At 46.2% G+C, this 27,762-nt stretch overlaps 1 protein-coding gene and 1 pseudogene across 1 annotated transcript; both read left to right on the top strand.

Moving 5' to 3' along the window:
• Nucleotides 3,686-26,613, top strand: LOC110261698 (annotated as a pseudogene).
• LOC110255306 (N-acetyllactosaminide beta-1,6-N-acetylglucosaminyl-transferase-like) lies at nt 25,467-27,612 on the top strand. Its single transcript, XM_021100001.1, has one exon. It carries the CDS (start codon nt 26,659-26,661, stop codon nt 27,610-27,612), a length of 954 nt encoding a protein of 317 aa, XP_020955660.1. The 5' UTR covers nt 25,467-26,658.

The following is a 27,762-nucleotide window of genomic DNA, read 5'->3' on the forward strand; positions in this document are numbered from 1 at the left end:
ATCTCTTGATCAGAGGCAGGAAGTGCAAGGCCACATTGCAAAGAGGCATCAGTGTCCCCATAGGAAGGAAACTGCACCCTGTTTGCAATCTACCACAGCTTCTGCGCTGAACAGCCACAGCCAAGTACTGCACAGAACCTGGCAACAATGCCATATTCTGATTACTTTACGTGGCATTGTTTTCCTTTAAAGTGGGGAAATAGAAACCAATTCTTAAGCCTGAAATACAGCCACTCCGGAATCCTAGTTCCCTTGATGGGAGATTTGGGTGGATGTGGAGAAGGAGGGGCTCACAGTATCCATCTTAGAAAGAATTCCAAAGCCCATGAACTTGGCAGGACCAGCCAGAATGGCAAACGTTCAGTCCTCCAGGTCGAAAGAGAGGATGAAGCCCTGCGAGGCGAGCCTGCTGGTGAGGGTTAGGATGGGCGCTCCAGTTAATTGGCCTCTTCTTCCTTAACCTCTTCTGAGCATGTAGCCCCTGTAAGGAGCAGCCTGGGGAACACGTGACCCCATCTCCCCGTCCATAAATGACTGGGTCAGAGGCAGATGCCTGACACTCAGCCTGGTCCACATGCAGCTGAACTGAACCAGGGAGAGCCACAGAGAATCTGAACCCAGAGTTCCCATGTGGTGCAGTGGGTTAAGGATCTGGTGTTGTCACTCCAGCAGCTCAGGTTACTGCTGTGGTGTGGGTTCTATCCCTGACCTAGGAACTTTACATGTCACAGGTGTGCCCCCCCCCAAAAAAAAAGAAAAAAATCTGAACCAAGAGACAGAGATTTCGGGCAAATGACAGGGAACATTTGGAAGAAGGTGGCGGAGAGCTCGGTCCGAAAAGCTATAAGCAAACTCAGATGGTGTGGGATCAGAAATCATGAGCAAGCCTAGCACATGGGTGTTCAGAGAGGAAAATGCATTAGCTGTGCAGCAGTGAGCATGTTTATTTTCTGCTCTGCTGCCCTTCCTGGCCAGCTCCTGTTAGCTCTGCTGTGGACGTGGCTTTCGTGGTTCTGGTTCCAGATCCACAAGACCTTCCAGCTCTAGCACCTCTGAATTATGGATTTCGTGCCTCCATACCCCTGCTCCACATTTTCAAAAGACTCTGGTCCAGTTCATCTTTCAAGCCAGGTCACCATTGCCGTTGGACAGCCAGCTGCGGCTCCTGGCAGCTCTGACCACGGATGAGGCTGGGGCTGAACAGACGATGGCAGGCATGTCAGGTGGATGGCTTCGTTCATAATTGTATGCTCATTTACATGTCATTCATACATTCATTTCTGAAATAAACATTTACGAAGCATCTTTCCCAATTCTTCTACAAATTTCCAAGACACCCCACAACCTCACAACCATGTTAACATTTGTATTCCTAAGCCCGGGTTCATTTCATAGAGCTGGTCTGCCTGGAATGTTTCTCTTTTCCACAAGCAAAGCTCGAAGAGGGTCGCTTCTGTTGCCCCACACTCTTAGGAGTTTCCCCTGACACACTGTCCCTCTGTAGGCAGATGTATATTTTATAAGCCAGTCTTGGTTTTCTTAACCTCCAGGTCGTGATATCTTAGCCCATGTCCCAAGCCCCCACATTAGCAGCCAACTAGCACCCCCCCCCCGTGTGGTCCAGATCCAGAATCCCTTCCCCTGTGCCAGCAGCTCCCAGAAGGGTATTGAAGCCTATAAAGAGGAACCAGAGGAGTTTCCGTCATGGCTGGGTGAAAACAAATCTGACCAGTATCCATGATGATGCAGGCTCCATCCCTGGTCTCACTCAGTGGGTTAAGGATCTCTCATTGCCATGAGCGCTGGTGTAGGTCGCTGATGTGGCTCAGATCTGGCGTTGCTGTGGCTGTCCTATCATCCGGCAGCTGTAGCTCTGATTCTCCTCCTAGCCTGGGAACCTCCATATGCTGTGGGTATAAAAAAAGAGGAACCAGAGATTCTAGCTGCTGTATTAAATCTGTGTTTATTCGAACAGATAAGACCTCCATCAATGCTACCTTTTCATTTCTTCTGTGTCTGCTGTTCTTGCTATTGAGTGTTTGAGTGTCCATTTCCTCTGTCAATTTCATCAGGTAAAAGAAGTTTGGGAACGGAGTTCCCTGGTGGCTCAGTGGGCTAAGGACCAGCATTGTCACTACTAGGGCGCAGTTTCAGTCCCAGGCCTGGGAACTTCTGCATGTCATGGGCCTCGCAAAAAAAAAAAAAAAAAGGTCTGGAGGAGGAATGAATTCAGGCTGGGAAGGGAGTGCTGCTCATCACTAATGTTGTTATCTCTGTTCTAAGCGTGCTCAGCTAGAGCATTCTGGAGGTAAACTTCCCTCGAGCACTGTAGTCGACAAACTGATGGATGATGGTCCCCCTAAAAGTCCTGGGACCTTTGACTGTGTTACCTTTCACGGCAAAAAGGACTTTGCAACTGCGATTAAGCTAAGGATCTCCAGGTGGGGAGGTTATCCTGGTGGCCCAGTGTAAACACAAGAGTCCTTTCAAGAGAAAGAGGGGGGGTCAGAGTCAAAGAAGGAATGCGATGAAGCCAAGGTTAGATCGATGCTCTTTGAAGATGAAGGATGGGGCCACAAATCAAGGAAATGGGCGGCCTCTGGAAGCTGGAAAAAGCCAAGAAACAGATTCTCCCCTGGAGCCTCTGGAAGGAAATGATTTGTGCTGTGAGTTCATAAGATCGTTCAGAATTCTGGGCCTCAGAACCGTAAGATAATGAATTGATGTTAAGTCACTAAGGTTGTGTTGATTCGTGTAGCAGCAACAGGAAACCTATACACCAGCAAGGTGTCAGGACAGAGCATACATGTAGACATCTTTTTTTTTTTTTTCCTGGCTGTGTCCACTGAGGTTCTTGGTGGCCAGCAACGAAAACCCTGCTCACCAGCACAAGCAGAGCAAGAATTCATTTGTACACTCTTGGGAAGTCCACAGAATTGATAGAAAATCCAAAGGTCCAGGCTTAAAACTAGATGAGACTCAAGGGAGGCCAGGCAACAGGAGTCACGGCCAAGGTCATGATACAGAGAGGATCAGATAAGTGCCCTGGACCAGAACACAACTGCTGCTGCTGTGAACAATTTCTGATGGTCTTTGCACTAAGGATTCACATTACTCAGCGGGAGCATCGAAACCGAAGCACTTGAATCATTTGTGTGGGCTCTGGCTGACACAATGGGCGTCAGAAGCTGTCACACATCAGTTTCTGTAGTGGGTGGCAGGGCATCGATGTGTCAATGCCACAGAGAGTGTGCACAGTCGGAAGGAAGTTTGCCCCAGATGGCCAAAGCATCCAACAAATTCCTGATGCATCAGCCTCCCTGACCTGCTCTCATATTTTCTTTTCTATGTTTCTTTCCTTTTTTGGTCACCCTACAACAGATAGAGTTCCTGGGCCAGGGATCAGATCTGAGCCACAGTTGCAACCTATGCTGCAGCTGGGGCAATGCCAGATCTTTAACCCACTGTGCTAGGTCAGGGATGGAACCTGTGTCCAGGTGCTGCAGAGACACGTCTGGATCCTGTTTCACCACAGTGGAAACTCCGCTCTCATATTTTCAGTGCACCCAAAAGAGAATTCTGAGGGTACAGATGTAACCAGGTTCTGACGCCCAAGGGAGTGAGCCTAGGCAGAGGGCAGAGGTAGGTGGGAGACAGTGGGGAGCAAGGTGGGCACCACCGCTTGATGGGGGAACAAGCCCAAGTGGATTTGATCAGACCCAGCTTAGGTGTTGCTGCAAAAGTATGTAATGATGTGATGGTCCCTGATGTCGTCAAATCAGTTGACTTTGCTTGTTGGAGAGCATCCTTCGTAGGGTAGGTGGGCTACATTTAGTCAGATGAAGGCCCCCAGGAGGAAAGAGTGAGGTTTCCAGAAGAAGCACTTCTGCCTCCAGACAGCAGCATAGAAACCCTGCTGAGTTTCCCACCTGCTGCCCTGGAGGCATTCAGACTTCAGACAGCAACTCATTTCTTCCCTGAATTTTGTATCCACTATCAAGTGAATCTTCAGCCCGACAATCTGCCCTACAAATTTCAGACTTGCCATTCCCCACAATCATGTGAGCCAATTCCGTAAAAATAAACCACTTTCCTCTCTCTATTTATTTTTATTTTTATTTATTTATTTATTTTGCTTTTTAGGGCCACACCCGTGGTACCTGGAGGTTCCCAAGCTAGGGGTCAAATCAGAGCTGCTGCTACCACCTTACGCCACAGTCACGGCAATGCGGGATCTGAGCTGCAGCTGCGACCTACACTGTAGCTTGCAGCAATGCTGGATCCTTTAACCCACTGAGCGAGGCCAGGGATCAAACCCAAATCCTCATGGATACTAGTCGGATTCTTCGTCTGCTGAGCCACAATGTGACTCCTCAGTCTCTCTTGATATTGATCTATCGAAAGAGACAGAGAAGAGAGAAGGGGGAAGATACTATTGATTCTGTTTCTCTGCAGAACCCTGGCTGATACACAGAGTAAATGAAAACTAAAGGCATTAACAGTTTGTTCCAAAGACCACAGCTTTCGAGGGCCAGGGATGGGATTCAAGCCCAAATCTCTTTGTGCCTTGCTGCCCAGCCCTGAGCCCGTCCTGTGCTGGGGAAAGAGAAACCCAGGCTGTCATCCCTGGCCCTGTACTTCCGAGAACCACAGCGTCTGGGCACCCACTTTAGGTCAGGGTCAGAATGGCTCTTCCGGGCACCCATTCAAATACGTAATACACATAACAGCACATGTACTATGTACACACGCTCCGTGAGCTCTCTGCCCGTCATCCCCAAAGCCAAGTGCAAGGGCTTGTTCCTAATTCACACAGAGATTCACCCCCCAGGGAGTGATGTGTCCATTATTTTCCTTTCAAGATCACTCTCAGAGCAAGATCCAAATGAAATCACAGGTTGGGAATCTGTACTCATGGGAGTGCAAATCAGAGTCGGCTTCTCCAGTCTCCTGCTGTGATCGGGAGACTGTGATGCGTTCACAGATGTTCTTGCCAGGCGCTCACTAGGCTCTGAGGAGGCTATGATCCTTGATGCCATATTTTTGCCCTCTTTACAAGGATGGGCACTACCCTCTGGCTGCCTGATGTTTCCATGCAGAGGTTGTGACACCTCCAGAGTTTGCAGCCCTGCAGAGGCTCGGCTGAGCCAGGAGGGCAGCAAAAGCCCTGAATGGGTCCAGGGCCAGGCTCAGCCCCTTTCCTTTACTATCTCAATGTCTCAATATGTTGACCTGACGTTTATGGAAAATAAATGATTCCAGAAACAAAGACAACAGAACATAGGCCTGAGAGGCCTTTGAGAACCTTTGGTGCCCCTTCTTTCCCAGGCCACCGATTTTGATTCTGATTCGGGAAGAGAGGGTGAGCGGGCCAGGATTCTTGGTGGCCGCCCGACCCAAGAGGCAGGAGCCAGTCAGTAATTTTAAGAGGGAGAAATGTAAATGAGTGATTGTTCCCAAAGGCAAGGTTCAAACTGGGGCAAGACCCAACTTCCTCCAACTCTCTGCCCTGTGACTTCCTCCGCACCACTAGGGGACAAGGGACCGTGCCCTGCCACAGGCTCTGGGAGCTGGGGCTGCTCCCCCGGGGGGTCTCAGAGAGAAGTCCCATCCAACCACACAAAGGCAGGGGACCAGGGTTTGAGTGCTCCTCGGCCAGCGCGAACATCTGTCTCCATGCGCGACGCAGACCGCCGCCGGGTCTGCTTCCTCAGCTCATTAGAACTGCTCGCTGGAGTGGCATTCCAGACCAAGACTGCGAGATCATGATGGTGCCAGGGCCACCCAAGACCAGCTTGTCCCCCCTTTGATGAATAATGGTTTTTTTCACTCCAGAGCCAGTCCCAGTGCAGTCCTGGAAAATTCTGCAGTTCTGGAAAATTCTGCATATCACTAATGCAGGGCGGGAGGTGGGGGCTAGCTAGTAAGGAAAGATAAAGGAGGGAGTTTGCCCGGAGATTAACCCACGAGGACTATCTGTGTGTGTGTGTGTGTGTGCGCGCGCGCATGTGTGTGTTTCTGTCTCTCTCTCATCTAGGCTTACCTCTGAGTTCAGAATCTTGATCAAGTTCACACAATAAGGACCAGCATCAGAGCTCTGCTCTTCTTACCAGAGCAGCAACTCAATAAGAGGATTGTGTGTGTGTGTGTGTGTGTGTGTGTGTGTGTGTGTGTGTGTGTGTGTGTACTTTATCCCAAACTTTTCCGGAATGTTATCAAATCAGATTATCGATGGATGCCACCATTAATGAAAGAACACGTACCCGTATTCTCGTTAGGGACACCTAGGACCCGAGGTCACTTTTCCACTTAGCGCCGGGTTAAAGCTGTCAATGTTTAAGCTCCCCTAACAGAGTGTTAAAGTTAAGCCAGTTGGCACTTTAGACACTCAGGGCTCGTGCCGGCAACGTGGCTGCAGGAGCAGACTCCACCAGCAATGCAGGAAGGTCCAAAAGCCAGGCTGCCTCCCCACCTCCCCAAGTGTTTCTTCCTGCACAATAAGGGTCTAAGCTCTGCTTTTTGCCTGAACACGAGCTGTGAATTAGATATTTTTCCCCAAAGGCTTTTTTCTTTTTTTTAATGATTTTCATTTTTTTCCATCATAGCTGGTTTTCAGTGTTCTGTCAATTTTCTACTGTACAGCAAGGTGACCCAGTCACACCTACACGTATACATTCTTTGTTCTCACATGATCACCCTCCATCATAAGTGACTAGATATAGTTTCCAGTGCTACACAGCAGGATAGATTTTTTTTAAAGTACATTTTATTTTGGAATTATTTTAAATTTACAGAAAATTTGCAAGGAAATTACAGAGAGTTCCTATATGCCTACCATCAGGGTGGGGGAAATACCCTACCTCCTGGGGCGGGAGTAATTAGGTGTGGGTCTTTTTTGTTTTTTGGGGTTTTTTTTGAGAACTGAGGCTCACTCTCCTCCATGCCCCCCCCCCATTTATAATTTGCTGTTTCTTTATACTGAGTGAAGGCAAATGTGTGTCATCTAGTAGCTGATTTGGGGATTAAATTGGGGACATGGGACATAGTGGAGGTTCCTAGAATGGGCAGATTCAGAGAAACAGGGAGTTCCTGTGCTGGCTCAGCAGGTGAACAACACGACATAGTATCCACGAGGTTGTGGGTTTGATCCCTGGCCTCCCTCAGTGGGTTAAGCATCCGGCATTGCTGTGAGCTGTGCTGTAGGTCATAGATGCAGCTCTGATCTCGAGTTGCTGTGGCTGTCGTAGGCCGGAGGCTGCAGCTCTGATTCGACCCCTAGGCTGGGAACTTCTATGTGCCTCCGTGCAACCATAAAAGGAAAAAAGAAGAATATTCAGAGGGACAGAAAGTAGACTAGAGGTTATCAGGGGTTAGGGGGAGGGGAGAGTGAGGAGAAATTGTTTAACAGATGCAGAATTTCTGTTTGGGGTGATGACAAAGGTCTGGAAATACTGCTGATGGTTACACAACTTTATGGGTGTACGTGTTCCGGGGAATCATCCATGAAAATGATACGTGTTTATGGCCATAATAAAAAAAAAGTGCCACAAAAATGAGTTTAGGCAATACCAGATTAAAGAAAGCCAAATGGATTTCTTTACTGATGGCATTTAAGAGTCTTCAATGAGCTAGTTAGAATTGCCTTCGAGGAGGAGGGAGAGGTTAGTATTCTCAAGTTTTCGTAATGAAAGTTGATCCATAATGAGTAGACATTAAAACTTGAAATTTAGGAGTTCCCTTTGTGGCTCAACGGTGGTTAACGAACCTGACTAGTATCCATGAGGATGTAGGTTCCATCCCTGGCCTCACTCAGTGGATTCAGGGCGTTGCTGTGAGCTGTGGTGTAGGCTGGCCAGTTGCAGCTCCGATTTGCCCCCTAGCCGGGGAACTTCTATATGCCATGGGTGCATCCCTAAAAAGAAAAAAAAAAAAAAAAAAAAACCCTTGAAATTTAAGGCGTTCCCACTGTGGCCCACTGGATTAATGATCTGGCTTGTCTCTGTGGCAGCACAGGTTCAATTCCCGGCCTGGTGCAGTGAGTTAAAGGATCTGGAGTTGCCGCACCTTCAGAGCGGGTCACAGCTGTGGCTAAGATTCGATCCCTGGCCTGGGAACTTCCATATGCTGCTGGTGCAGTCAAAAACTTAAAAAAAAAAAAAAAAAGGAGTTCCCGTCGTGGCGCAGTGGTTGACGAATCCGACTAGGAACCATGAGGTTGTGGGTTCGATCCCTGCCCTTGCTCAGTGGGTTGACGATCCAGCGTTGCCGTGAGCTGTGGTGTAGGTCGCAGACGCAGCTCAGATCCCACGTTGCTAGCCTGGGAACCTCCATATGCTGCGGGAGCAGCCCAAGAAATGGCAAAAAGACAAAAGTAAATTAATTAATTAATTTAAAAAATTTGAAATTTATGACAATGAAACAAAATAGAACAAAACATCGATCTGGAATTCTGTTTTGATTAACCTACTTATGATGCCATTTTATAAGCATCTGGCCCCGGGAAGCTGTTCAGTGGGGTGAGGGCCGTGTATTCCTTGCTCAGGATCCCGGAGGAGGAGGAGCAGGAGGGCAGATGGAGCATCCGGAGGACGTGATGCTTTCTTCTCCCCGCCAGTCTTTCCTGGGTCTGGAAAGGATGTATTGACAGCACAGTGTTTAACTTCTTCCTGACTAATCACTTGATTTCATTAAACTGAATCAAATTATCCAGGACACAGAAAAGCACCTCATACAACTATAAGCTGCCATTTCGTTTTTCTTTTCAGTAACACAGGCCGCTAAGAAGTCAGCATTTCTCTTAGGAATTTCAGATCTGCAGTCGTTTTCAAAACGCTGTCCTTCTGCAAGATGCCCATGTGTGGCTTCCACTTGGACACGTCTGAATTCCAGGATTTACTGCTTGAAAATGAGACTAAACAAAATATTTTTCCCATGAATAAAAGCAGTGCATACTCTGGGGTGGCGTGAAAGTCATAAAAATAATTCATAATCTTGCAACGCAGAGGTAACCACAGTTAACATTCTGATGTATACTTTCTAGTCTTTTCTGTGTACATGAGAGAGAGAGACAGAGTGCGCGTGTGTGTGTGTGTGCGTGTGTGTGTGTGTCTGTGAGTGTGTGTGTCTGTGTGTGTCTGTGTCTGTGTGGCAAAAATAATTCTTTCACTCCTGTATCCCAAGCTCAATCCCTGGTATAGAGAACGTGTTCAAAAAATAGAACTAGGAGTTCCCATCGTGGCTCAGTGGTTAACGAATCCAACTAGGAACCATGAGGTTGCGGGTTCGGTCCCTGGCCTTGCTCAGTGGGTGAAGGATCCGGCGCTGCCATGAGCTGCGGTGTAGGTCGCACACCCCGAGTTGCTGTGGCTCTGGCGTAGGCCATCGGCTACAGCTCCAATTCGACCCGTAGGCTGGGAACCTCCATACGCCGCGGGAGCGGCCCTAGAAAAGGCAAAAAGACAAAAAGAAAAAAAGAACTAAATATTTTGGCCTGAGTGATCATCAAATTACACATATTAAAATGTATATCATATTCCATTTTTGCCAAATGCACAGAACAGGAAAATTTATAGAATCAGAAAGTAGATTAGTGGCTGTCAGGGCCTGGGGAGGGGGAGGTTAAGGCGGTGACTGCTAATGGGTCGGGTACACGGTTTCTTTGGAGTGTCATAAAATCTAGTGAATATCCTAAAAACCACTGAGGTATGTATACATTTTAAGTGTATGACATACGAATCATAGTTCATTAGAAATAGTACTGAAAAATGTCTGTCATAATAACAGTGAGCTGCACGTGTGACACGTTCATACTTTCAAAGTACTTTTCTTTAATTATATAATTTTTATCTGGTTAGAACCCTGGAAGGTACACAGGGCGGGTTTACTGACCTCTCCCCTACAATGGATGCACTTGAGACCCCGAGAGACCGACTCAGTGATTTTGTCGGCAAGTCAGAGGTGGAACCAGATTTAGAATAAAAACGGTACGCTAGGCATCCAGTGACTATTGTCCAAGACCCCGTGAGTGAGTCATGATTAGTATCTGTTTTATCAACATCATATCCTTTATATAATATTATTAACAAGCAAGAACTCATTCATTAAGCACTGGTAAGGTGCCAGAAATTAATTTATACATTAATTACTAGCTATTATACAAACCTTATAAAGTGTATGCTGTTAGCTTCATTTTACTGCTTTTAGAAGTTAGCTTATTTGTCCAAGGTGGGCCCTCAGGGGACATGTGGCAAAGTCTGGTGACAATTTTGGTTGTCACTACTTGGGGAAAGGGATGCTACTGGCATCTGATGGGTAGAAGCTGGGGAGCCTGCTAAACATCCTACATCGTTCAGGGCAACCACCACAGCAAAGAAGGTTCAGCCGAAATGTGAGCAACCCAGCTTTAAATGATAACAGAAGGGGAGTTCCCATCATGGCACAGCGGAAATGAATCCGACTAGGAATGATGAGGTTTCGGGGTTCGATCCCTGGCCTCGATCAGTGGGTCAAGGACCTGGCATTGCCACAAGCTGTGGTGTAGTTTGCCGATGTGACTCGGATCCTGTGTTGCTGTGGCTGTGCTGTTGGCCGGCAGCTGCAGCTCCAATTCAACCCCTAGCCTGGAAACCTCCATATGCTGCAGATGCAGCCCTAAAAAAAAAAAAAAAAAATTAAAATAAATAAATAAATAAATGATAACAGAAGGAATAGCTGTGAGGGGTGTCTACAAACCCAAACTAGTTTTTTTTTTATTATTTAGCAAATAGATTTCCTGCCAGAGTAAGCCAGCCCTAGGCCCTCTGCTCAGTGCAAACACCACCATGCCGAGTGAAAGAAGTCAGCCACAGAAAGACAGATCCTGCCTAAATGCACTTGTATCACAGTCAAAACTCGGAGAAAGAAAAAGCAGAATGTGTTGCCCAGGGCTGGGGCTGGGGGACATGGGCGTTGGGGTTCACTGAGTAGAGACTTTAGTTACACAAGATGAGAAAGTTCGAGTGCTCCCTGGACCACACGCCTCTGTCTATGGCTGCTCCACTGCACCTTTCAGGAGGGTTAAGGCGACGAGTTCTAGGTCACATACGTATCTGCCACCACAATTTTAAAAAATGCTTTAGCAAGTCTGAGAGTGATTAGGGGTAGAATTTGAATTTTCCAGGTTTCAGATCCTGGGATTAGGGACCAGACGAGGAGTGTGTGTTAAATTTTCCTGTGTCGTTAGTGCCTCTGATTTAAAGCTTCCCTCATATTCTGATTTGACAGAAATGCGATAATATGTCAAATGCTGAAGGACGGGGTGGAGGCGATGGAAGAGAAGAAGAGGAAAATATCCGCCATAGACCTCAGGGTAGAGACGCTAAGGGCTTGGGTGTTGCAATTACCCCTTGTGGGTTGGTTGGTTTGTGTTTTGCTATTTTAGGGCCGCACCCGCAGCATTTGGAGGTTCCCAGGCTAGGAGTCCACTCAGAGCTATAGCTGTCAGCCTACAGCACAGCCACAGCAATGCCAGATCCAAGCCACGTCTGCAGCTTATGCCATAGCTCAGAGCAACGCCGGATCCTGAACCCAGTGAGTGAGGTCAGGGATCGAACCTGAAACCTCATGGATACTAGTTGGATTCCTTAACCACTGAGCCATGAAGGGAACTCCAGTTAACACTTGTTTTTATGAAAAATAATGTACTTACAGAAGATAGCTAAGGATTTAGAGGACATTCATAAATATAAATGTTATTAGAATTAGACACTCTTAACAGGAGCTTTGAATGAACCTGTTGGGTTTGGTCACAAAGTTTCCAAAATTATCTTTGTTTTGCTTTGGAGGTATTGACCTAGTCCTGCTGAGACGAGCCAGAGTAAGTGTTATCACGCCGTGTTTCAAAGTGCAGATAAACGTTATCAGCCTCTTTTATGAGCACAAGTATGCAGAGTTCCCATTGTGCTCAGTGGGTTAGGAGCCTGATGCAGGTTTGATCCCTGGCCCTGCTCAGTGGGTTAAGGCTCCAGCATTGCTGTGAGCTGTGGTATAGGTCCAGACGTGGCTCAGATGTACGTGGCTGTGACTGTGGCCAGCAGCTGCAGCTCTGATTTGATCCCTAGGAACTTCCATATGCCATATGTCACAGGACAGGTTCGGCCCCAAAAAGAAAAAAAAAAAAAAAAAAAAAAAAACCAAAAACTCCCAAACCGAAAAAACACAAGTATGATATTTGATGGCTTCTCGTCTATCTAATCTAATCTGTCTCTTGTCCCATGTTTTCAGAACCTCTGTTGAATGTCGTTTTTTTTCCAATGGCTTAATGACATGTACAGAAGTTAACGTTATGTCACTTACTTTGAATAACTCCCTTAAACAATTTGCCTCCTTACGAGACATCCTAAAAGAGATCGTGGCCAGCTGGTGGAGTGCAGACCTTGGCAGAGGCAGGTATTTCCGTGCCACTCAAATGCCACGTTAAGCCCTCCTCCTTAGGTCTTTGAAAACATCTTCTTCCCTCCAAGTTGAACCCAGTCTAGTGGGAAATAAAATGCTGTAATGGCACAAAAATTCTCCCTCTCTGTCATCCGCAAGATTTTCAACCACGTCAAGCAATGCTGTGCAGGACCACTGTGTGGCAGCACCACATTTTGCCAAAGTTTGGGCCACAGTGGGCCAAAAGTATTTTCTGGAGTTCCTGGAGTTCCCGTTGTGGCGCAGCGGAAACGAATCCGACTAGGAGCCATGAGGTTGCGGGTTCCATCCCTGGACTCACTCAGTGGGTTACCAAGCTGGCACTGCCATGAGCTGTGGTGTAGGTCACATACGTGACTCGGATCCGGCGTGGCTGTGGCTGTGGCGTAGGCCAGCGGCTACAGCTCTGATTCAACCCCTAGCCTGGGAACTCCATATGCCACGGGAGAAACCCTAAAAAAAAAAAAAAGGGGAAATAAATAAATAAAAGTATTTTCTGCAATTCCCATGGTGGCTCAGCGGTAACAAACCCGACTAGTATCATGAGGACCAGGGTTCGATCCCTGGCCCTGTTCAGTGGGTTAAGGATCCAGTGATGCCTTGAGCTGTGGTATAGGTTGAAGACATGGCTCAGATCTGGTGTGGCTGTGGCTGTGGAACCCCTAGGGAGAGTCCTACAAACAAACAAACAAAAAGAACAGGTGGAAGGGCTCCTGACCCAGACTTGGGAGGCCGGGAAGGGCTGCCGCATGGGGATCTGATGGATGGAAGAGCCCGTCAAGAAAAGACGGAGAATATTCCAAGTAGAAGCCCTGTTAGGTTGAGATGCCACCATGAACTCATCATTAACCCTTAGGCAAGTCGGTGCATATGTGGGCTTCCATTTCCTCTTGAGCAAAATCGGTATCATGTCAACACTCACCTCCCCGGCTGTCAGGGAGAAAACAGAGCCAGGGGGGTGGCAGACATCAGTGACAGTTCATTTTCAGGATGCTCCATTTGTGACTTATGCCACTAGGTCCCAAGAACCTGCACGATTCCTTCCGATTCTGCATCTCTATGAATGACCTCTTTTTTATCTTTAGGTACAAGAGAAATTTAAGCAATTCTGGGTGTTGTCAGCATCAACATCAGTCCATGCTGGTGGTGACCCATCTCATGACAACTGAGCTGCATAAAATTGAAGAAATATACACTGTCTCTTGGGACCCAAGATGACATCAGTGATGGTGACAAATCCTTCTCTGGGGCAAAAGGGCTGTGAGACGGACGTCCACTCTACCTCCTCCCCATGGGGGGCCGCCCTGAGTCGGCAGCTCTGACATATTTGTCAGGACCTTACCTTGAGGTTGACCTTGACCAAGGTACCCAACCTTCTCCATGCTGGCTCCATCAGCCAGAGCGGCTCATGTTCTCAGATCTACACAATCCCTTCATTGTAAGAGAGCTTCGGGCTTGTGGTTGATTCCCTGTTGCCTAAGCATGTGGCAGTGTTTCTGTTCTTGCTCAGAATACGAAGGGAGACGAGATACCCCAGCCATCTGGGGTTGGACCTGGAGACTGACTTCAGCAAAAGTATGAAGTCTGGCAAGTGACACCCACAGAAGAGACAGCGGGAAAAACGAAGCTGAAAGTCTTCGAGCTTGCTGTAGGGCTTGTGGCCCTTTCTATCTCTCTTCTGTTGTTCTATACCAACAGTTTAGTCCTGCCAAAACACCTGCCAGGGGAGAAAATCTCATACTCTTTGGTGTTTGCCGAAGTCTGTGACGTGGTCATCACAGGAAAGAAAATCTTGGAGGGGAATACACCAGGGACTCCGCTGAGAAACGTAACTTGCCAACAATACACGACCCAGAATCACTACATAATGAAACCTTTGTCCAAAGAAGAAGCCGAGTTCCCTCTGGCATATGTCATGGTCATTCACAAAGACCTTGATACATTTGAGAGGCTCTTCAGGGCAATTTACACGCTCCAAAATGTCTACTGTGTCCACGTGGATGCGAAAGCTGCCTCAGCTTTCAAGGATGAGGTGGGAAGGCTACTGAGCTGCTTCCCAAATGCCTTTCAAGAGGGAGTCTGTGGTCTATGCAGGGATTTCCAGGCTCCAGGCGGACCTCAACTGCATCAAGGATCTGGCGGCCTCGGCGGTCCCGTGGAAATACGCCATCAACACCTGCGGGCAGGACTTCCCCCTGAAAACCAACAGGGAGATCGTTCAGTATCTGAAAGGGCTTAAAGGGAAAAACATCACCCCGGAGGTGCTGCCCCCTCCTCATATCATCAGAAGGACCACATACGTGCACTTGGAGCAGAAGTACCATTTCTGTTCCTTCATGCTGTGGACTTGGATTTAAAAAACGCCCCCTCCGCACAATCTCACCATTTACTTTGGCTCCGCCTACGTGGCCCTTACAAGAGAATTTGCCAACTTCATTCTTCAAGACCCGAGGGCCACTGATTTACTGGAGTGGTCGAAGGACGCCTACTCTCCTGATGAGCATTTCGGGGTGACCCTAATAGGATTCCAGGTACGTGAAACGATTTCTATTCTACAGAAAGTCTGGAAGCATTGTGTGTGTGTGTGTGTGTGTGTGTGTGTCTGTGTGTCTTGTCTGTGTGTGTATTTTACACTTAGAAAATGTCCTTAATGGCATCACGTACATTCACCCACGTTTCCAGACTTTATGGATACCTGATAAGCTGTTTTGTGTGTCTCTTTCAATGGAATTCCTATAACAAAAGTTACGCTTCCTTCATATCAATAAATATACTGTTTGTTTATAGAGTCAGCTTATTAAATTTTTATTGCATTCAATGTCACAAATCTGATATGACAGGTGAAACTGGCTTTCTGTCTTTTTTTTTTTTTTTTTTGTCACCACCAAAACATGGGAAAGTTCCCAGGCCAGGGATGGAACCTGAGCCTCAGCAGTGGCAAGGCCAGGTCCTTATCTACTAGGCCACCAGAGAACCCTGAAACTGTTTTTTTTTTAGCAATTCTGATTTGTTGTTTAGGAATTCAATTGTCCTTGACATGGACTTTATTCATTATGGTTTCATTTGATGTGAATTTGAACTGTACATCCCGCACAAAGAGAACAATTTGAAATAATGCCACCTCTCCAAATTAAATTTTTTAACTCGTCAAAAATTTCCAGCATTCAGCACTGTCACGCACATGAACACGAGGCCACATTTAGGCCTGACCACGTGGCAGCCTTGCTTTGGTGAACAGAAACTCTGTGTCCTTGCTTAGCTCTGTATCCTGAGCTTCCCTTTGTGGAAAATTTGAGAATGCAGAGTTAGCTTTTGATGAGCAGAATATTAAAAAACAATGTTTTTCTCATTATAAAATACAATTCTTTTGTTTAAAAAAAAAAACCTGGGAAATAAAGAAAAGCATAAAGTAAAATTGTTAAGTAGAAATTACAAGAAAATAAAAGAAAGCAAAAATTATACATTATACCAACTGAGAAGTAATTGCTGTGCATATATTTGCACTATTTTTTTCCTTCTCCATGTATTGCTTTATGTGGTTAAGTCACACTGATTTATACAATTTTGTATTCTGCTACTTTCACTTAACAATGTATCAGAATTGGGGAGTTCCACCATGGCTCAGTGGTTAAGGAACCGGACTAGACTAGCATCTATGAGGACAAGGGTTCCATCTCTGGCCTTGCTCAGTGGATTAAGGGTCTGGCATTGCTGTGAGCTGTGGTGTAAGTCACAGAGGTGGCTTGGATCCGGTGTTGCTGTGGCTGTGGCATAGGCCGGCAGCTGCAGCTCCAATTCGACCCCTAGCCTGGGAACCTCCATATGCCGTGGGCATGGCCCTAAAAAGACAAAAAAATATATATGTCAGAATAATTTCCCTATCTTCTGGAAAATACATATGTCAGAATAATTTCCCTATCTTCTGGAAAATGTGGTACAATTTCTTTTTCAAAGTATGGATGCACTATAATTTGCTCATGAGTTCCTCAATGGTTTAACATGAATTTTTTTTTTTTTTTTTTTACTATGTAAAAGACCATTACAATTAATGCTGAAAATGTCAAAAGTAAGGAACATCTTTTTTTCTTTCTTTTTTTTTCTTTTTTGGCCGCACCCTGGGTCCATGGAAGTTTCCAGGCCAGCTGTCTGATTGAAGCTTCAGCTGCTGCTGGCCAGCAGCACAACCACAGCAACGCAGGATCCGAGCCGCGTCTGCAACCTACACCACAGCCCATGGCAATGCTGGATCTTTAACCCATGGAGTGGGGCCAGGGATCCAACCCGGGTCCTCATGGATGCTCATGGTTCGTTACTGCTGCGCCGCAATGGGAACCCCATACTTTCTTTTTTAAATATTATGTTCCATCGTGGTCTATCCCAAGAGGTTGGATATATTTCCCTGTGCTATACAGGAGGACCTCCTGGCTTATCCATTTTATTTATTTATTTATTTATTTTGTCTTTTTGCCTTTTCTAGGGCTGCTCCTGCGGCATATGGAGGTTCCAGGCTAGGGGTCTAATCCGAGCTGTAGCCGCCAGCCTACACCACAGCTGGTGTATGCCGGATCCTTAACCCACTGAGCAAGGCCAGGGATCGAACCCACAACCTCATGGTTCCTAGTCAGATTCGTTAACCCCTGAGCCACAACAGGAACTCCGCTTATCCATTTTAAAAGGCATAGTTTGTATCTACTAACCCCAAACTCCCCGTTCATGCCACTCCCTCTCCTCTCCCCCTTGGCAATCACAAATTAGAAGCTAAAAGTAAATTTTAAAAATGTCTATTCAACCATTTTTTCTTTGTCCTTGTGGGTTGCCAGTTGTCTCTGTGGTGGGTATGGAATTTAAACGTTCTGTTGTTAATTACGGACAAGAACAGGTTGAGGGGGTCAGTAGGAGAACGGAGAGGGTCCTTAGAGAAAAGAAGGGAACCCAAAAGGAGCAGGGAAAAACAGGTGATTTTTGAATGGCCACAACCCTGTTAAGGGCTGTAGTGACATAATTAGGCAATTGCCAAGGAATGGACAATCAACTCTTGCTGAGATGCTTAGGCTTGCCTGGCTCTTTCGGAATCAGAGGACCCAGTCTTTAGTCTTCAGACCTGCTGCTTCTTCCCCCTCATCTCCTCCTTCACATCCCGGCAGGGTTTGTCAAACACTGATGTACACAGATATACAAGTATCTACTTGATAATTTCATTCCTTTCTTGGTAAAAGACGCAGCATCACACAACGTATTTAATTCACCTCTCTAGCAAAATTCCTACGGACTAGTGTCTATTTTTTACACTTTTGCAAATGATGCAGAATGCCAGGTGGCCAAAGGATTGAGGACGCTGGATGCTAATGAGAAAGCTGAATTGTGGATCCCCCTGGAGCACCGCATGGGATGAGGGGAAACAGAGCCAGTCGAGGCCAGTAGAATTTTTCCTGTCCAGTTAGAAAAATAATTCATGACCATTTTAGAAAATATGGAGAGCAGGAGAAAGTAGATAGACAACAATCATTTTTCATCATCTCGAGACACAGAAGAAAACTGTTTCACGCAAGGTAGACTCCTGTTAGTCTTTCTAAGGAATCAGTCATTTCAAAACGTGTTAACTTGCTATTCCTTTGGCTTCTCTTGACGCTCCTCACGTAAATTTTGTTTTTAAAGCCCCAGTGAATTTTATAAATTATTTCTAACCATTTCTGGGAAGAGAGGAGTCTGGATAAATGCATAATAGCCCTTAGCTTGTTCCTTGGAGCATGAATCATAATTCATTCCTGGAAGAGTATGTGACGAATAGGCTCTCCTGGTTGCCCAGCCTCGGAGGAAGCTGAGGTTTGGAGATAATCTGACCAAAGAATGTATATATATATATATGTATGCCTTTGCTGTTCAGCAGAAATGTATATATAGAAATGTATACATATATATAGAAATGTACATACAATGTATGACTTTGCGGTACAGCAGAAATTGATAGATTATTGTAAATCAACCGTAATTTTAAAAATTTAAAAATTTTTAAAAAATTTTAAAAAAGAAGTGACTTGCTCAAAATATATAGCTTGCATTACAGAAGCTAGCATCTGGCCTCCTAACTTCCAGCCCAGGGAAGTGATCCTGCTAAATCCTAAATGTAGGAGGATTTTGATATTCTGCTAAATCCTGTGGTCCCCTTGTGATCTCCCTTCCTTAGCAAGGAGGCCTTTGGGAGGAACTCAGGTCTAAGGCTGTTCCAGGTCGCACCAGGTCTGGGGCTACAGGATTTCCCGCCTGGGACTATGTTTCAGGCTGACCCTTAAGCACAAAGAATCTGGGAAGAAAATGCAAGAGTTCTTTCCCTGGGAAAAGCAACCTCTGAGGAGGTAAACTGGACAGGAGGCTCAGGGAAATACCAGAAAATAATCATCTCTGGCTCTTCTTATATTAAAGCATCCTCGTGGGAGCTCCAGTTCTATCAAGAGCATTTATTTCCCCCCTGCAAACGTCTTTTAATTTTTCCGGAGGTGGAAGCGTTAGGTTCAAAGCCTCCAGGCCTCTGCAGGGACGGGATCGGCTGGTATTGGGTAGCACCTGGACAGCGGTAACCTGAGCCAAGACTCCAGGTACCACTCGGTCTAAAGCTCGGTCTTCGAGACGCTAAAGGACAGATCTTTGCGGGGGGCGGCGGGGGTGGGGTGGGGCGTTTGTCCAGCGGAACTTTGCGCTTCCACATTCCAGCTTTTGTTATTCTACTTTCTCCCTGCAGGGTTAGCCGCCTCTGCCTTACAGGGAAGGGGAGTTTTCGCTGCAGGGTGCTGCCAGGCAACTTAATCCTCCTGGGAACCGAGCGGGAGAGAGGGAGGGAGGGGCCGATTTGCCGGAAGAGCAGAGGAGAGAGGAGATTAAAGGAGCCAGACGGCTTCCAGAAAACATTACCTCTATTTTGTTTTAATTGAAGAATCGTCGCTGTACAATTCTGTGTTAGTTTCTGGTGTACGGCAAAGTGATTCATACATATATATAAAATGAATATATATGTATGCTCTTTTTCTGGTTCTTTTCTATTATACTTTATTACAAGGTATTGAATAGAGCGCCCTGTGCTATATATGCCACAGGATCTTGATTATCTATTTTATTTACAATAGTTTGTATCTGCTAATCCGAAACTCCCATTTTGGAATTCCCGTCGTGGCTCAGCAGAAACGAATCTGACTGGGAATCATTAGGCCACAGGTTCGATCCCTGGCCTCGCCCAGTGGGTTAAGGATCCTGAATTTCTGTGAGCTGTGGTGTAGGCCACAGATGCAGCTTGGATCTGGTGTTGCTGTGGCCGTGGTGTAGGCTGGCAACTGTAGCTCCAATTTGACGTCTAGCCTGGGAAGCTCTGTATGCCAAGGGTGCAGCCCTAAAAGGAAAAACAAACAAACAAAACTCCTATTTTATCCCTCCCTACCTCTCCCCTTTGGTAGCCACAAGTTTGTTTTCTATGTCTGAGCCTATCTGGGTTTTGTAAACAAGTTCATTTGTATCATTTTTTAGATTCCACATCCAAGTGATAGCCTATGACTTTTGTCTTTCACTGTCTGACAATTCACTTAGTATAATAATCTCAAGCATGATAATGAAATAGCATTATTTTATTTTTTTAATAGCTGAATACTCTCCCGTTATAAATAAACAGTGTCTATTTAGGTCTTCTGCCCATTTTTTTGATTGGGTTGTTTTGTTTTTGTTTTGTTTATTGCTATTGAGTTGTATGAGCTCTTCGACTATTTTGGAAATTAAGCCCTTGTTGCTCGCATCGTTTGCAAATATTTTCTCCCGGTCTGTAGGCTGTCTTTCTGTTTTGTTTACAGTTTCCTTTGCCGGGCAAACGCTTACAAATTTGATTAGGAAACATTCCTCTATTTAATCCCCAATGGCAATTTAAGATCCAGTAGGCTTGTACTCATTTGGGCTACATTTATGTTTTATATTTCCACAATCTAGCATAGTGACTGGCATAAGGTACACAAAAAAGGTTGAATGCGTAAATGAATCATTGCGATTTTCTGTTTCTAAAGGTTTTTCAAAGCATAGCACTTGTTGTATATTGTTGCATATTATGTGACATACTTACTGGGGACCATGATTTTTCATTTGTCTTCTTAAGCCATTAGGATCCCAATATATATATCTCAGTCACAACTTTAACTTTTTATTAAAGGATGATGTTTGTTTCTGACTTAATGGTTTGCATCTTCAGTCAAAGAGAAAATGTAGCCAGACTCTAATAAAGTACTTGGCACTGTCTCGTGTTTAAAACAGACCTTATTGAATTACTCAATCCCTGCAATGTTCCTGTGAAGTATGCACTTCCTTTGATCAGGTGCAAAACTGAAAAAGAAGCCCTGGACCAGCTAGAAAAGTGATGAGGTTGTTTTGCCAGTAGTTTCTATGAAAATCCATCTTCCAGAATTAAAGGCAGACCTACAAAGTGAATTCAGGTTTTGCCAGACACAAAGCTATTTTTCTATCTTCCTTGCTTTTTCAGTTTGGCTGTCGTCCGTCCTCTCTTACAAAGAAGGTCTTTCCCCATCCAGTGGTGGGTTGGCCAAGCACTGCATAGGCATTAAGGATTTCCTGGTAAACTGAGAGATTTGAGAAGAAATGGGGACACCGCAATTCCAGCAGCTACGGACCCTAAGATTAGGGGATCCCTCGCTTTGCCCTGTTCTGATCGAGTGGAGCATGGCAGGAGGAAGGATGTCCCGGGGCTGGGAACCCTCGCTGTAGAGATGAGTTCCCATAACTTCAAAGTCAAGTCAAGGGCTTCGTGAAGACCAGAGTGGAGGAAGGAAAGAGCAGAGGTCAGGAAAGGTGAAGGCACTCAGCTGCACTGGAATTGGACCCTTGTTCCACCTTCTCCCCTTGACACCCAGCCTCTCAAACCCAGCCGGGTCTAAAGCTGAGGATATTGGAGCAGAGAGGGATTTGACTATGAAAACCTCTGGGCTTCTTGGGTTCGGCCTCCCCCCTTACCCTTTGCCATTGGAAGCGGAAGGATGTCAGGTGTCTTTTCAAGGGCCAGTGCACCTGGAAAAAGGCTCTGGGGACACAGAATCCTCCTAACCTTGAGGTGCCGTTCACCTGTCAGCATTTTGCCAAGGCTTTGGTTGCCCCCCTGATATTTAATTGACTGTTTGATCAGAACCAGCTTTTTCTTGCATTTTCCTGCTATCCTGTTTTGTAGTCATTTTATGGTAAACCATTGCAACCCTCTCTATTTCCTTCCCACTCTTTTTCTTTCCAATGGCTCCCCCCTCCCCCCAACATCCGAAATTAGCTCTGCTGTCTCTGGCCAGCTCCCAGCTGGGTGCTTTCTGTATATTACTTCTGGAATCTTCCCAGCTCCACTAGGAGGTTGATGTTGGAAAAAAAACTGAGACTCTGAGGTATGGTATCCTGGCTGGGAGGACGCTGCCATTGGAGCCCCGCCACCCTAGTAACAGCTGGAGTTTTTTTTTCTCAAATTTGCCCCAAAGGAAGCTGTGAGGTATGAGATCCAATGACTGCCTCCAGGGTCCAGGCTGTCAAGAGTGGCTGGGACCCAACCCTGGACCTTCTGACACACAATCCAGACCGTGTCATCCCCCACCCCCGCCTTCTCTCTCCCCTTCTCTTTTTCTCACATCACCCTCCAGAGCTATTTTAAGCCCCTGTTTCCTGTGGTTAAAAAAAAAAAAAAAAAAAGAGGACGAGGGTTAAACAGACTTCAGCAATAGTAAATACATAGAGAAAGAAACAAGAGGGAGAGGAAAGAGAGCCCGGGTAGAGAAAGAGCTGGAAGGAGTGAAAAAGAAAAAATGTCACATGCACTTAAAACCGGTTGAACCCAAGCTGCTCTTTCTGCCTGACCTCTGTGGCCTCTGAGAAAGTTTCCATTCGGTCTTCGTGGTTTTCTAACTGAGGCACAGAGGTGATGTCATGATGAGATAAATAGGTGATGAGGACTTCGGGTACCACATGGCCCCAAGAATAAGTAAGACAGGATGATGGGCAGAGGATCCACATCCCCGGAAAGGAGCCCTTCTCTCCCTTTCTGCAGGCGTTGCGATTACACTCTCAGTGCCGTTTTCTTAGTGGAGTAAAAACTAGTTTCCATCTCGGGGTGAGAATTTATAAGCGTGTACATTATGCAGAAATAAGCAAGTAGAGGTTGAACGCTGGGACATCACCTTGCCATTTACTGGGTGGCCAAGCCGGGCGTCCGCACTGGTTCTCAGCATCTTCAGAAGTCTATCCTACCCAATCACTGCCTCCAAGTTAGCAACGGGGGTAGTCATTTTGATCCAATGTTCAGGCTGGGATGAAGGATTGCCATTCTTTTTGGAGACGCATTACCATCTCTTTCTACTGTTTTGCACAAATGCTGAGAGCATTGTGTCCAGGTGTAGAAGAATGATGAGTGGTAGATTGCAAAGAGGGTTCAGGAAAACCAGGAGGATCAGAAGAATGAGCGTTTCCCATGGGACCACCGAGAGCTAGCACCGGGTTGATGCAAAAAAGAAAAAGATACGGATACTAATTCTTGTAAAAATGTCTAGCATTGTCCAAATCAAAAAACCCTCGAAGCATTTCGGGTGACGTACAATTAGGGACTCCCCTGCAGCAAAGCACCAACTTGCAAACGTTCTTTACCCTGTAACTGGAAACTCAGGGAGTTGTCAATTCAGAGAAGAAAAGGCAAATTATTAGAGATACTTCTATGCATGAAATCTCTGCAGGGAAGCAACTGTGCCAAGAATAAGGAGATATAGCCCAAAGAAACAAAGGAAGGGGTGCTGTTATCATCCGGATATATTGGGAGAAAAAGCTGGAAGAATTATTTGACTTGTTTAGACAAGGGTAATTAGGCATTGATGGCTCCGTTTATTCATCCTGAGAGTCAGTTTCATTTGATGCGGACAGTGGCTGCCTAGGGGAGATATTGAAAATAAAGTAAAAATTAGCAAAATTTTCGTCATTTCAGAAAAGATTGCGCTTGTATGAATACTATACGGAAGAAATGATTTGTTCTAAAGAATTCTAGGCAGATACATGAAAGACAGTTATGTAAATAGGTATTTAGGTTGAGTGAATTCATTTGGGGTCATACAGACTAGTCTGCATGCACCTGAATCCTGCTGTAGAATCCGATTCCTAAAACGAGTGAAGACTGGAGATCCCACCATGGCACAACAGGATCAACAGTGTCTCTGCAGCAGCAGGGATGCAGGTTTGATCCCCAGCCCAGCGCAGTGGGTTAAGGAGCTAGCATTGCTGCAGCTGTGGTGTAGGTCACAGCTTCAGCTGGAATTTGATCCCCAGCCTGGGAACTTCATATGCTGTGGTGCAGCCACAAAAGAAAAAAAAATTTTTTTAATTTTAGATAAATAAAACAAGTAAAGAATGACCCTCCCAGTTGTGGCGAATTTCACTGGGTCCTTTCTTTTCTCTCTCTCTCTTTTTTTTTTTTTTTCTGCTGTTTGTTTTTGTTTTGTTTTGTTTTGTTTTGTTTGCTTTTTAGGGCTGCACCTGAGGCATATGGAAGTCTTCAGGCTAGGGGTCGAATCGAAACTGCAGCTGCCGGCCTACACCACACCCATGGCAACTCTGGATCCAAGCCTCATCTGCAACCTAGACCACAGCTCACGGCAACACTGGATCTCCAACCCACTGAGCGAGGCCAGGAATCAAACCTGCATCCTCATGGATACTAGTTGGATTCATTTCTGCGGCGCCATAATGGGAACTCCTCACTGGGTCCTTTCTCAGCATTTCGTTTGCTCCTGAAAAGTACAAAACGAGAGTTGGCAACCATCTCGTCGGTAAATGCATTAGCCTCCACGTGGGGTGGGAAAACAACTGCAACAAATAACAGCTCCAGTCTTGGGTTCTAAGGTAATGGTTGTGAAGACAATGTCCAATGAAAGCAGGATGGGAAACGTTATGCCCTGACCGTAGGTGCAAAATGCAGGATGCACATGTGCATCTCTCCTGTTCCTGGTAAAATCAAATCGTGTATGGCTATGGCCGAGAGGGAAATGAGAGTACAGGACGTGAAAACATTTGCAAACTATCTGTAATATGTTGTTCCTTTATAATTAAGACGTATTGGAATAAAATAGGTACTTTGAATGTCCCCACGTCCACAGATGCAAATACAGATGACCACACATCACAAAATGTACGTCACAAATATAGGACTCTCCCACCAATGTAATCAGGGAACAGAGAAAAGCAAACTATCTCTCTACACTCTGTCAATAAGTATTTGATTGCCTAGTATGTGCAGACAAGTGGTGAGAGCTGGAAAGAGATGAGCCACGTGTGAGCCCAGCAGTAACCGCCCCCCATGTGTCCGCACAGTTTGCCGGTCACCTCTGTGTAAATAATACCAAGTAAAACAAAGCTGATCAGTGTTATTGTAGGCGTGCAATCTAACCAGGGCATGGCCTCAAAGAGGGAGGAGAAAGGAAGAATAAGAAGGTGGCAAAGAAGTGGTAATTGTGTTTTGTCCCCCCTACGGGAGAGTTGTGGGGGAGGGGCTTTTGTTTACCCTTCTCTCACAGCCCCATTCATTGCTGGGCAGGAGATGGACTTTTTTTTTTAAGTTGAAGTATAGCTGATGTATAATGTGGCAGGTGTATAGCAAAGTGATGCAGCGATACATACCTGTGCATTCGCTTTCATATTCTTTTCCATTATGTTTTTTTCGCAGAATATTGACTATGGCTCCCTGTGCTGTGCAGTAGAACTTTCTCGTTTGTCCATCCTATATATCATAGTTTGCACCTGCTGCTCAATGTATATAATACTTTGCACCTGCTACTCAATATATGTAATACTTTGCACCTGCTACTCAATAGATATACTTTGCACCTGCTACTCAGACTCCCAGTCCATCCCTCCCCCAACCCCCTCCTTTGGCAACCACAAGTCTGTTCGCTCTGTGAGTCTGTTTCCGTTTCGTAGATCATATGTTTGATTCCATATGTAAATGATAGCACACAATCTTTCTCTTTCTCTGTCTGACTTACTTCCCTTCGTAGGATCATCTCTAGGTCCCTCCACGTTGCTACAAACCGGCCATGTACTCTTGATAGCTTTTCTCATTTTATTCTCAACCTATGAAGATGGTAGGATTATTCTCATTTATTACAGATAGAGAAACTGCTTTGGAAGGATTTATACATCCGCACCTAAGAGCCTCTCTCCCTAAATTCTAGAACATCCCGAATTGAGATGGCTCGCTCTCCTCACTCTCCAGGCACCAGGCTGGTCCCCCGACATCCTACCTGGGCTTGAGTGAAATAAAGTGGACAGTCACTAACTTCAGCCTTAGCCTCTATGTGGGTGCTAATGGGCTTTTAGGGTTTGGGGTTTTTTTTGGGGGGGTGGCTTTTTTTTTAATTAGCCTTTATTCATAATGATGTAGTAAGTTAGATGGTGAGGTGGGCTTGCTAACGTGCCTTTCTAAGGACCTTCACTTATAGCAGAGAAAGATTAAGTGCTGGAAAGAATCTGGCTCAACAGCCAGTCATATGCTGCGCTTTATAGCACAGGCGGCCAACCCGGGGTGGAGGGGAGGGGCGTGTGTGGAAAAAGACAAGGTTAAGCGATTAATTTTTAAGCACTAAATATTTATTGACAGACTCTCTCTCCAGGCAATGTTCACATGCTTAGAACTGACGCTTTTAACTTGGCAGCGCCGTTTAAGCAAACAAACGCAGTCGGTTGAACGCAATGATTAATAGGAAGTTGGAGAGCTGACACAGGGGCCACTCTTCTGGGCAGGAGAAGAGGCTGGGGTTAAAGTCTCAGAGCAGTGACTTGCAGAATGGTGGCTTCACCCCTTGGCGATTTTCCTGAGGGGAACAGCAGACCTGTTGGAGTCAGAAGCTCCCGGAGGCAACGTGTTTTTGTGTAGAAACAGGTGGCAGGTTAGAGGCGGGACGGAGCAAAGCAAATCCAGAAGAGTGGCTTCAGAAACGTGGTGTCAAAGCAAAGTGGAAATGCAACTCGGCGGCCAATGAAGAAGGAAGGAAGACAGAAGGAGGACGGCCACGGTCCCCTGGAAGTCACGGAGCAGCCGATCAGAAGGGCATCTGCCAAGACCACGGCCGTGGATGCTGGAGAAAATGTAAGTTAAATATATCCACGGGCTGAGCGGATCTCCAGAGGGTTTGTTTACTCATTTCCTGGTTTGGAAGGATGGGCTCTTGGAAGCACGGTCTTTTTTGTGTATCTCTTGTCACCGTCCTGATTTGCGTATTCATTTACAATAACAAGTTGTGGCCGAGAAAAAATGTCTTTCGAGCATCCTTGGCCAATGCATCACTGTTGGCAGAAGCCTGTCAGCAGATTTTTAAGGGGAAGGTTTTTTACACAACAGAGAATGCCCTGAAAATGACCCTCCATGAAACGACCTGTTACAAGTACATGGCTCAAAGTCACTACATCACAGAAACACTCTCGGAAGAAGAGGCCGGCTTCCCTTTGGCGTATGTGATGACCATCCACAAAGACTTTGGCACCTTTGAGAGGCTCTTCAGGGCGGTTTATATGCCCCAAAATGTCTACTGTGTCCACGTGGATGCGAAAGCCACCACTGAATTCAAAGATGCAGTGGAGCACCTCCTGAGCTGCTTCCCGAATGCCTTCCTGGCTTCCAAGACGGAGCCCGTGGTCTACGGCGGGATTTCCAGGCTCCAGGCGGACCTCAACTGCATCAAGGATCTGGCGGCCTCGGCGGTCCCGTGGAAATACGCCATCAACACCTGCGGGCAGGACTTCCCCCTGAAAACCAACAGGGAGATCGTTCAGTATCTGAAGGGATTTAAAGGGAAAAACATCACCCCGGGGGTGCTGCCCCCCGCTCACGCCATTGGACGGACGAGATACGTCCACCGGGAGCACCTGGGCGAAAAAAATTCCTTCGTGATTAAAACAACGAAATTGAAAACCCCACCGCCTCACAACATGACCATTTATTTTGGCACTGCCTACGTGGCCCTCACGAGGAACTTCGCCAACTTTGTGCTCCAAGACCAGCAGGCGATTGACTTGCTGTCCTGGTCCAGGGACACCTACAGTCCTGACGAACACTTCTGGGTGACACTCAATAGGATTCCAGGTATGGCTGTCTCTCTATTTTGGTTTTTATGAATGAATCAACATTGCGCGGCCTATACGGAAGAAACTGCTGAGAACTCGTTTAAAATGAATATTGTAGGGAGTTCCCGCTGTGGCACAGCAGAAATGGATCTGACGAGCATCCATGAGGCGGCAGGTTCGATCCCTGGCTTCGCTCAGTGG

This window comes from Sus scrofa, chromosome 7 (assembly GCF_000003025.6).
Source record: "Sus scrofa isolate TJ Tabasco breed Duroc chromosome 7, Sscrofa11.1, whole genome shotgun sequence".
Taxonomy (NCBI): Eukaryota; Metazoa; Chordata; class Mammalia; order Artiodactyla; family Suidae; genus Sus; species Sus scrofa.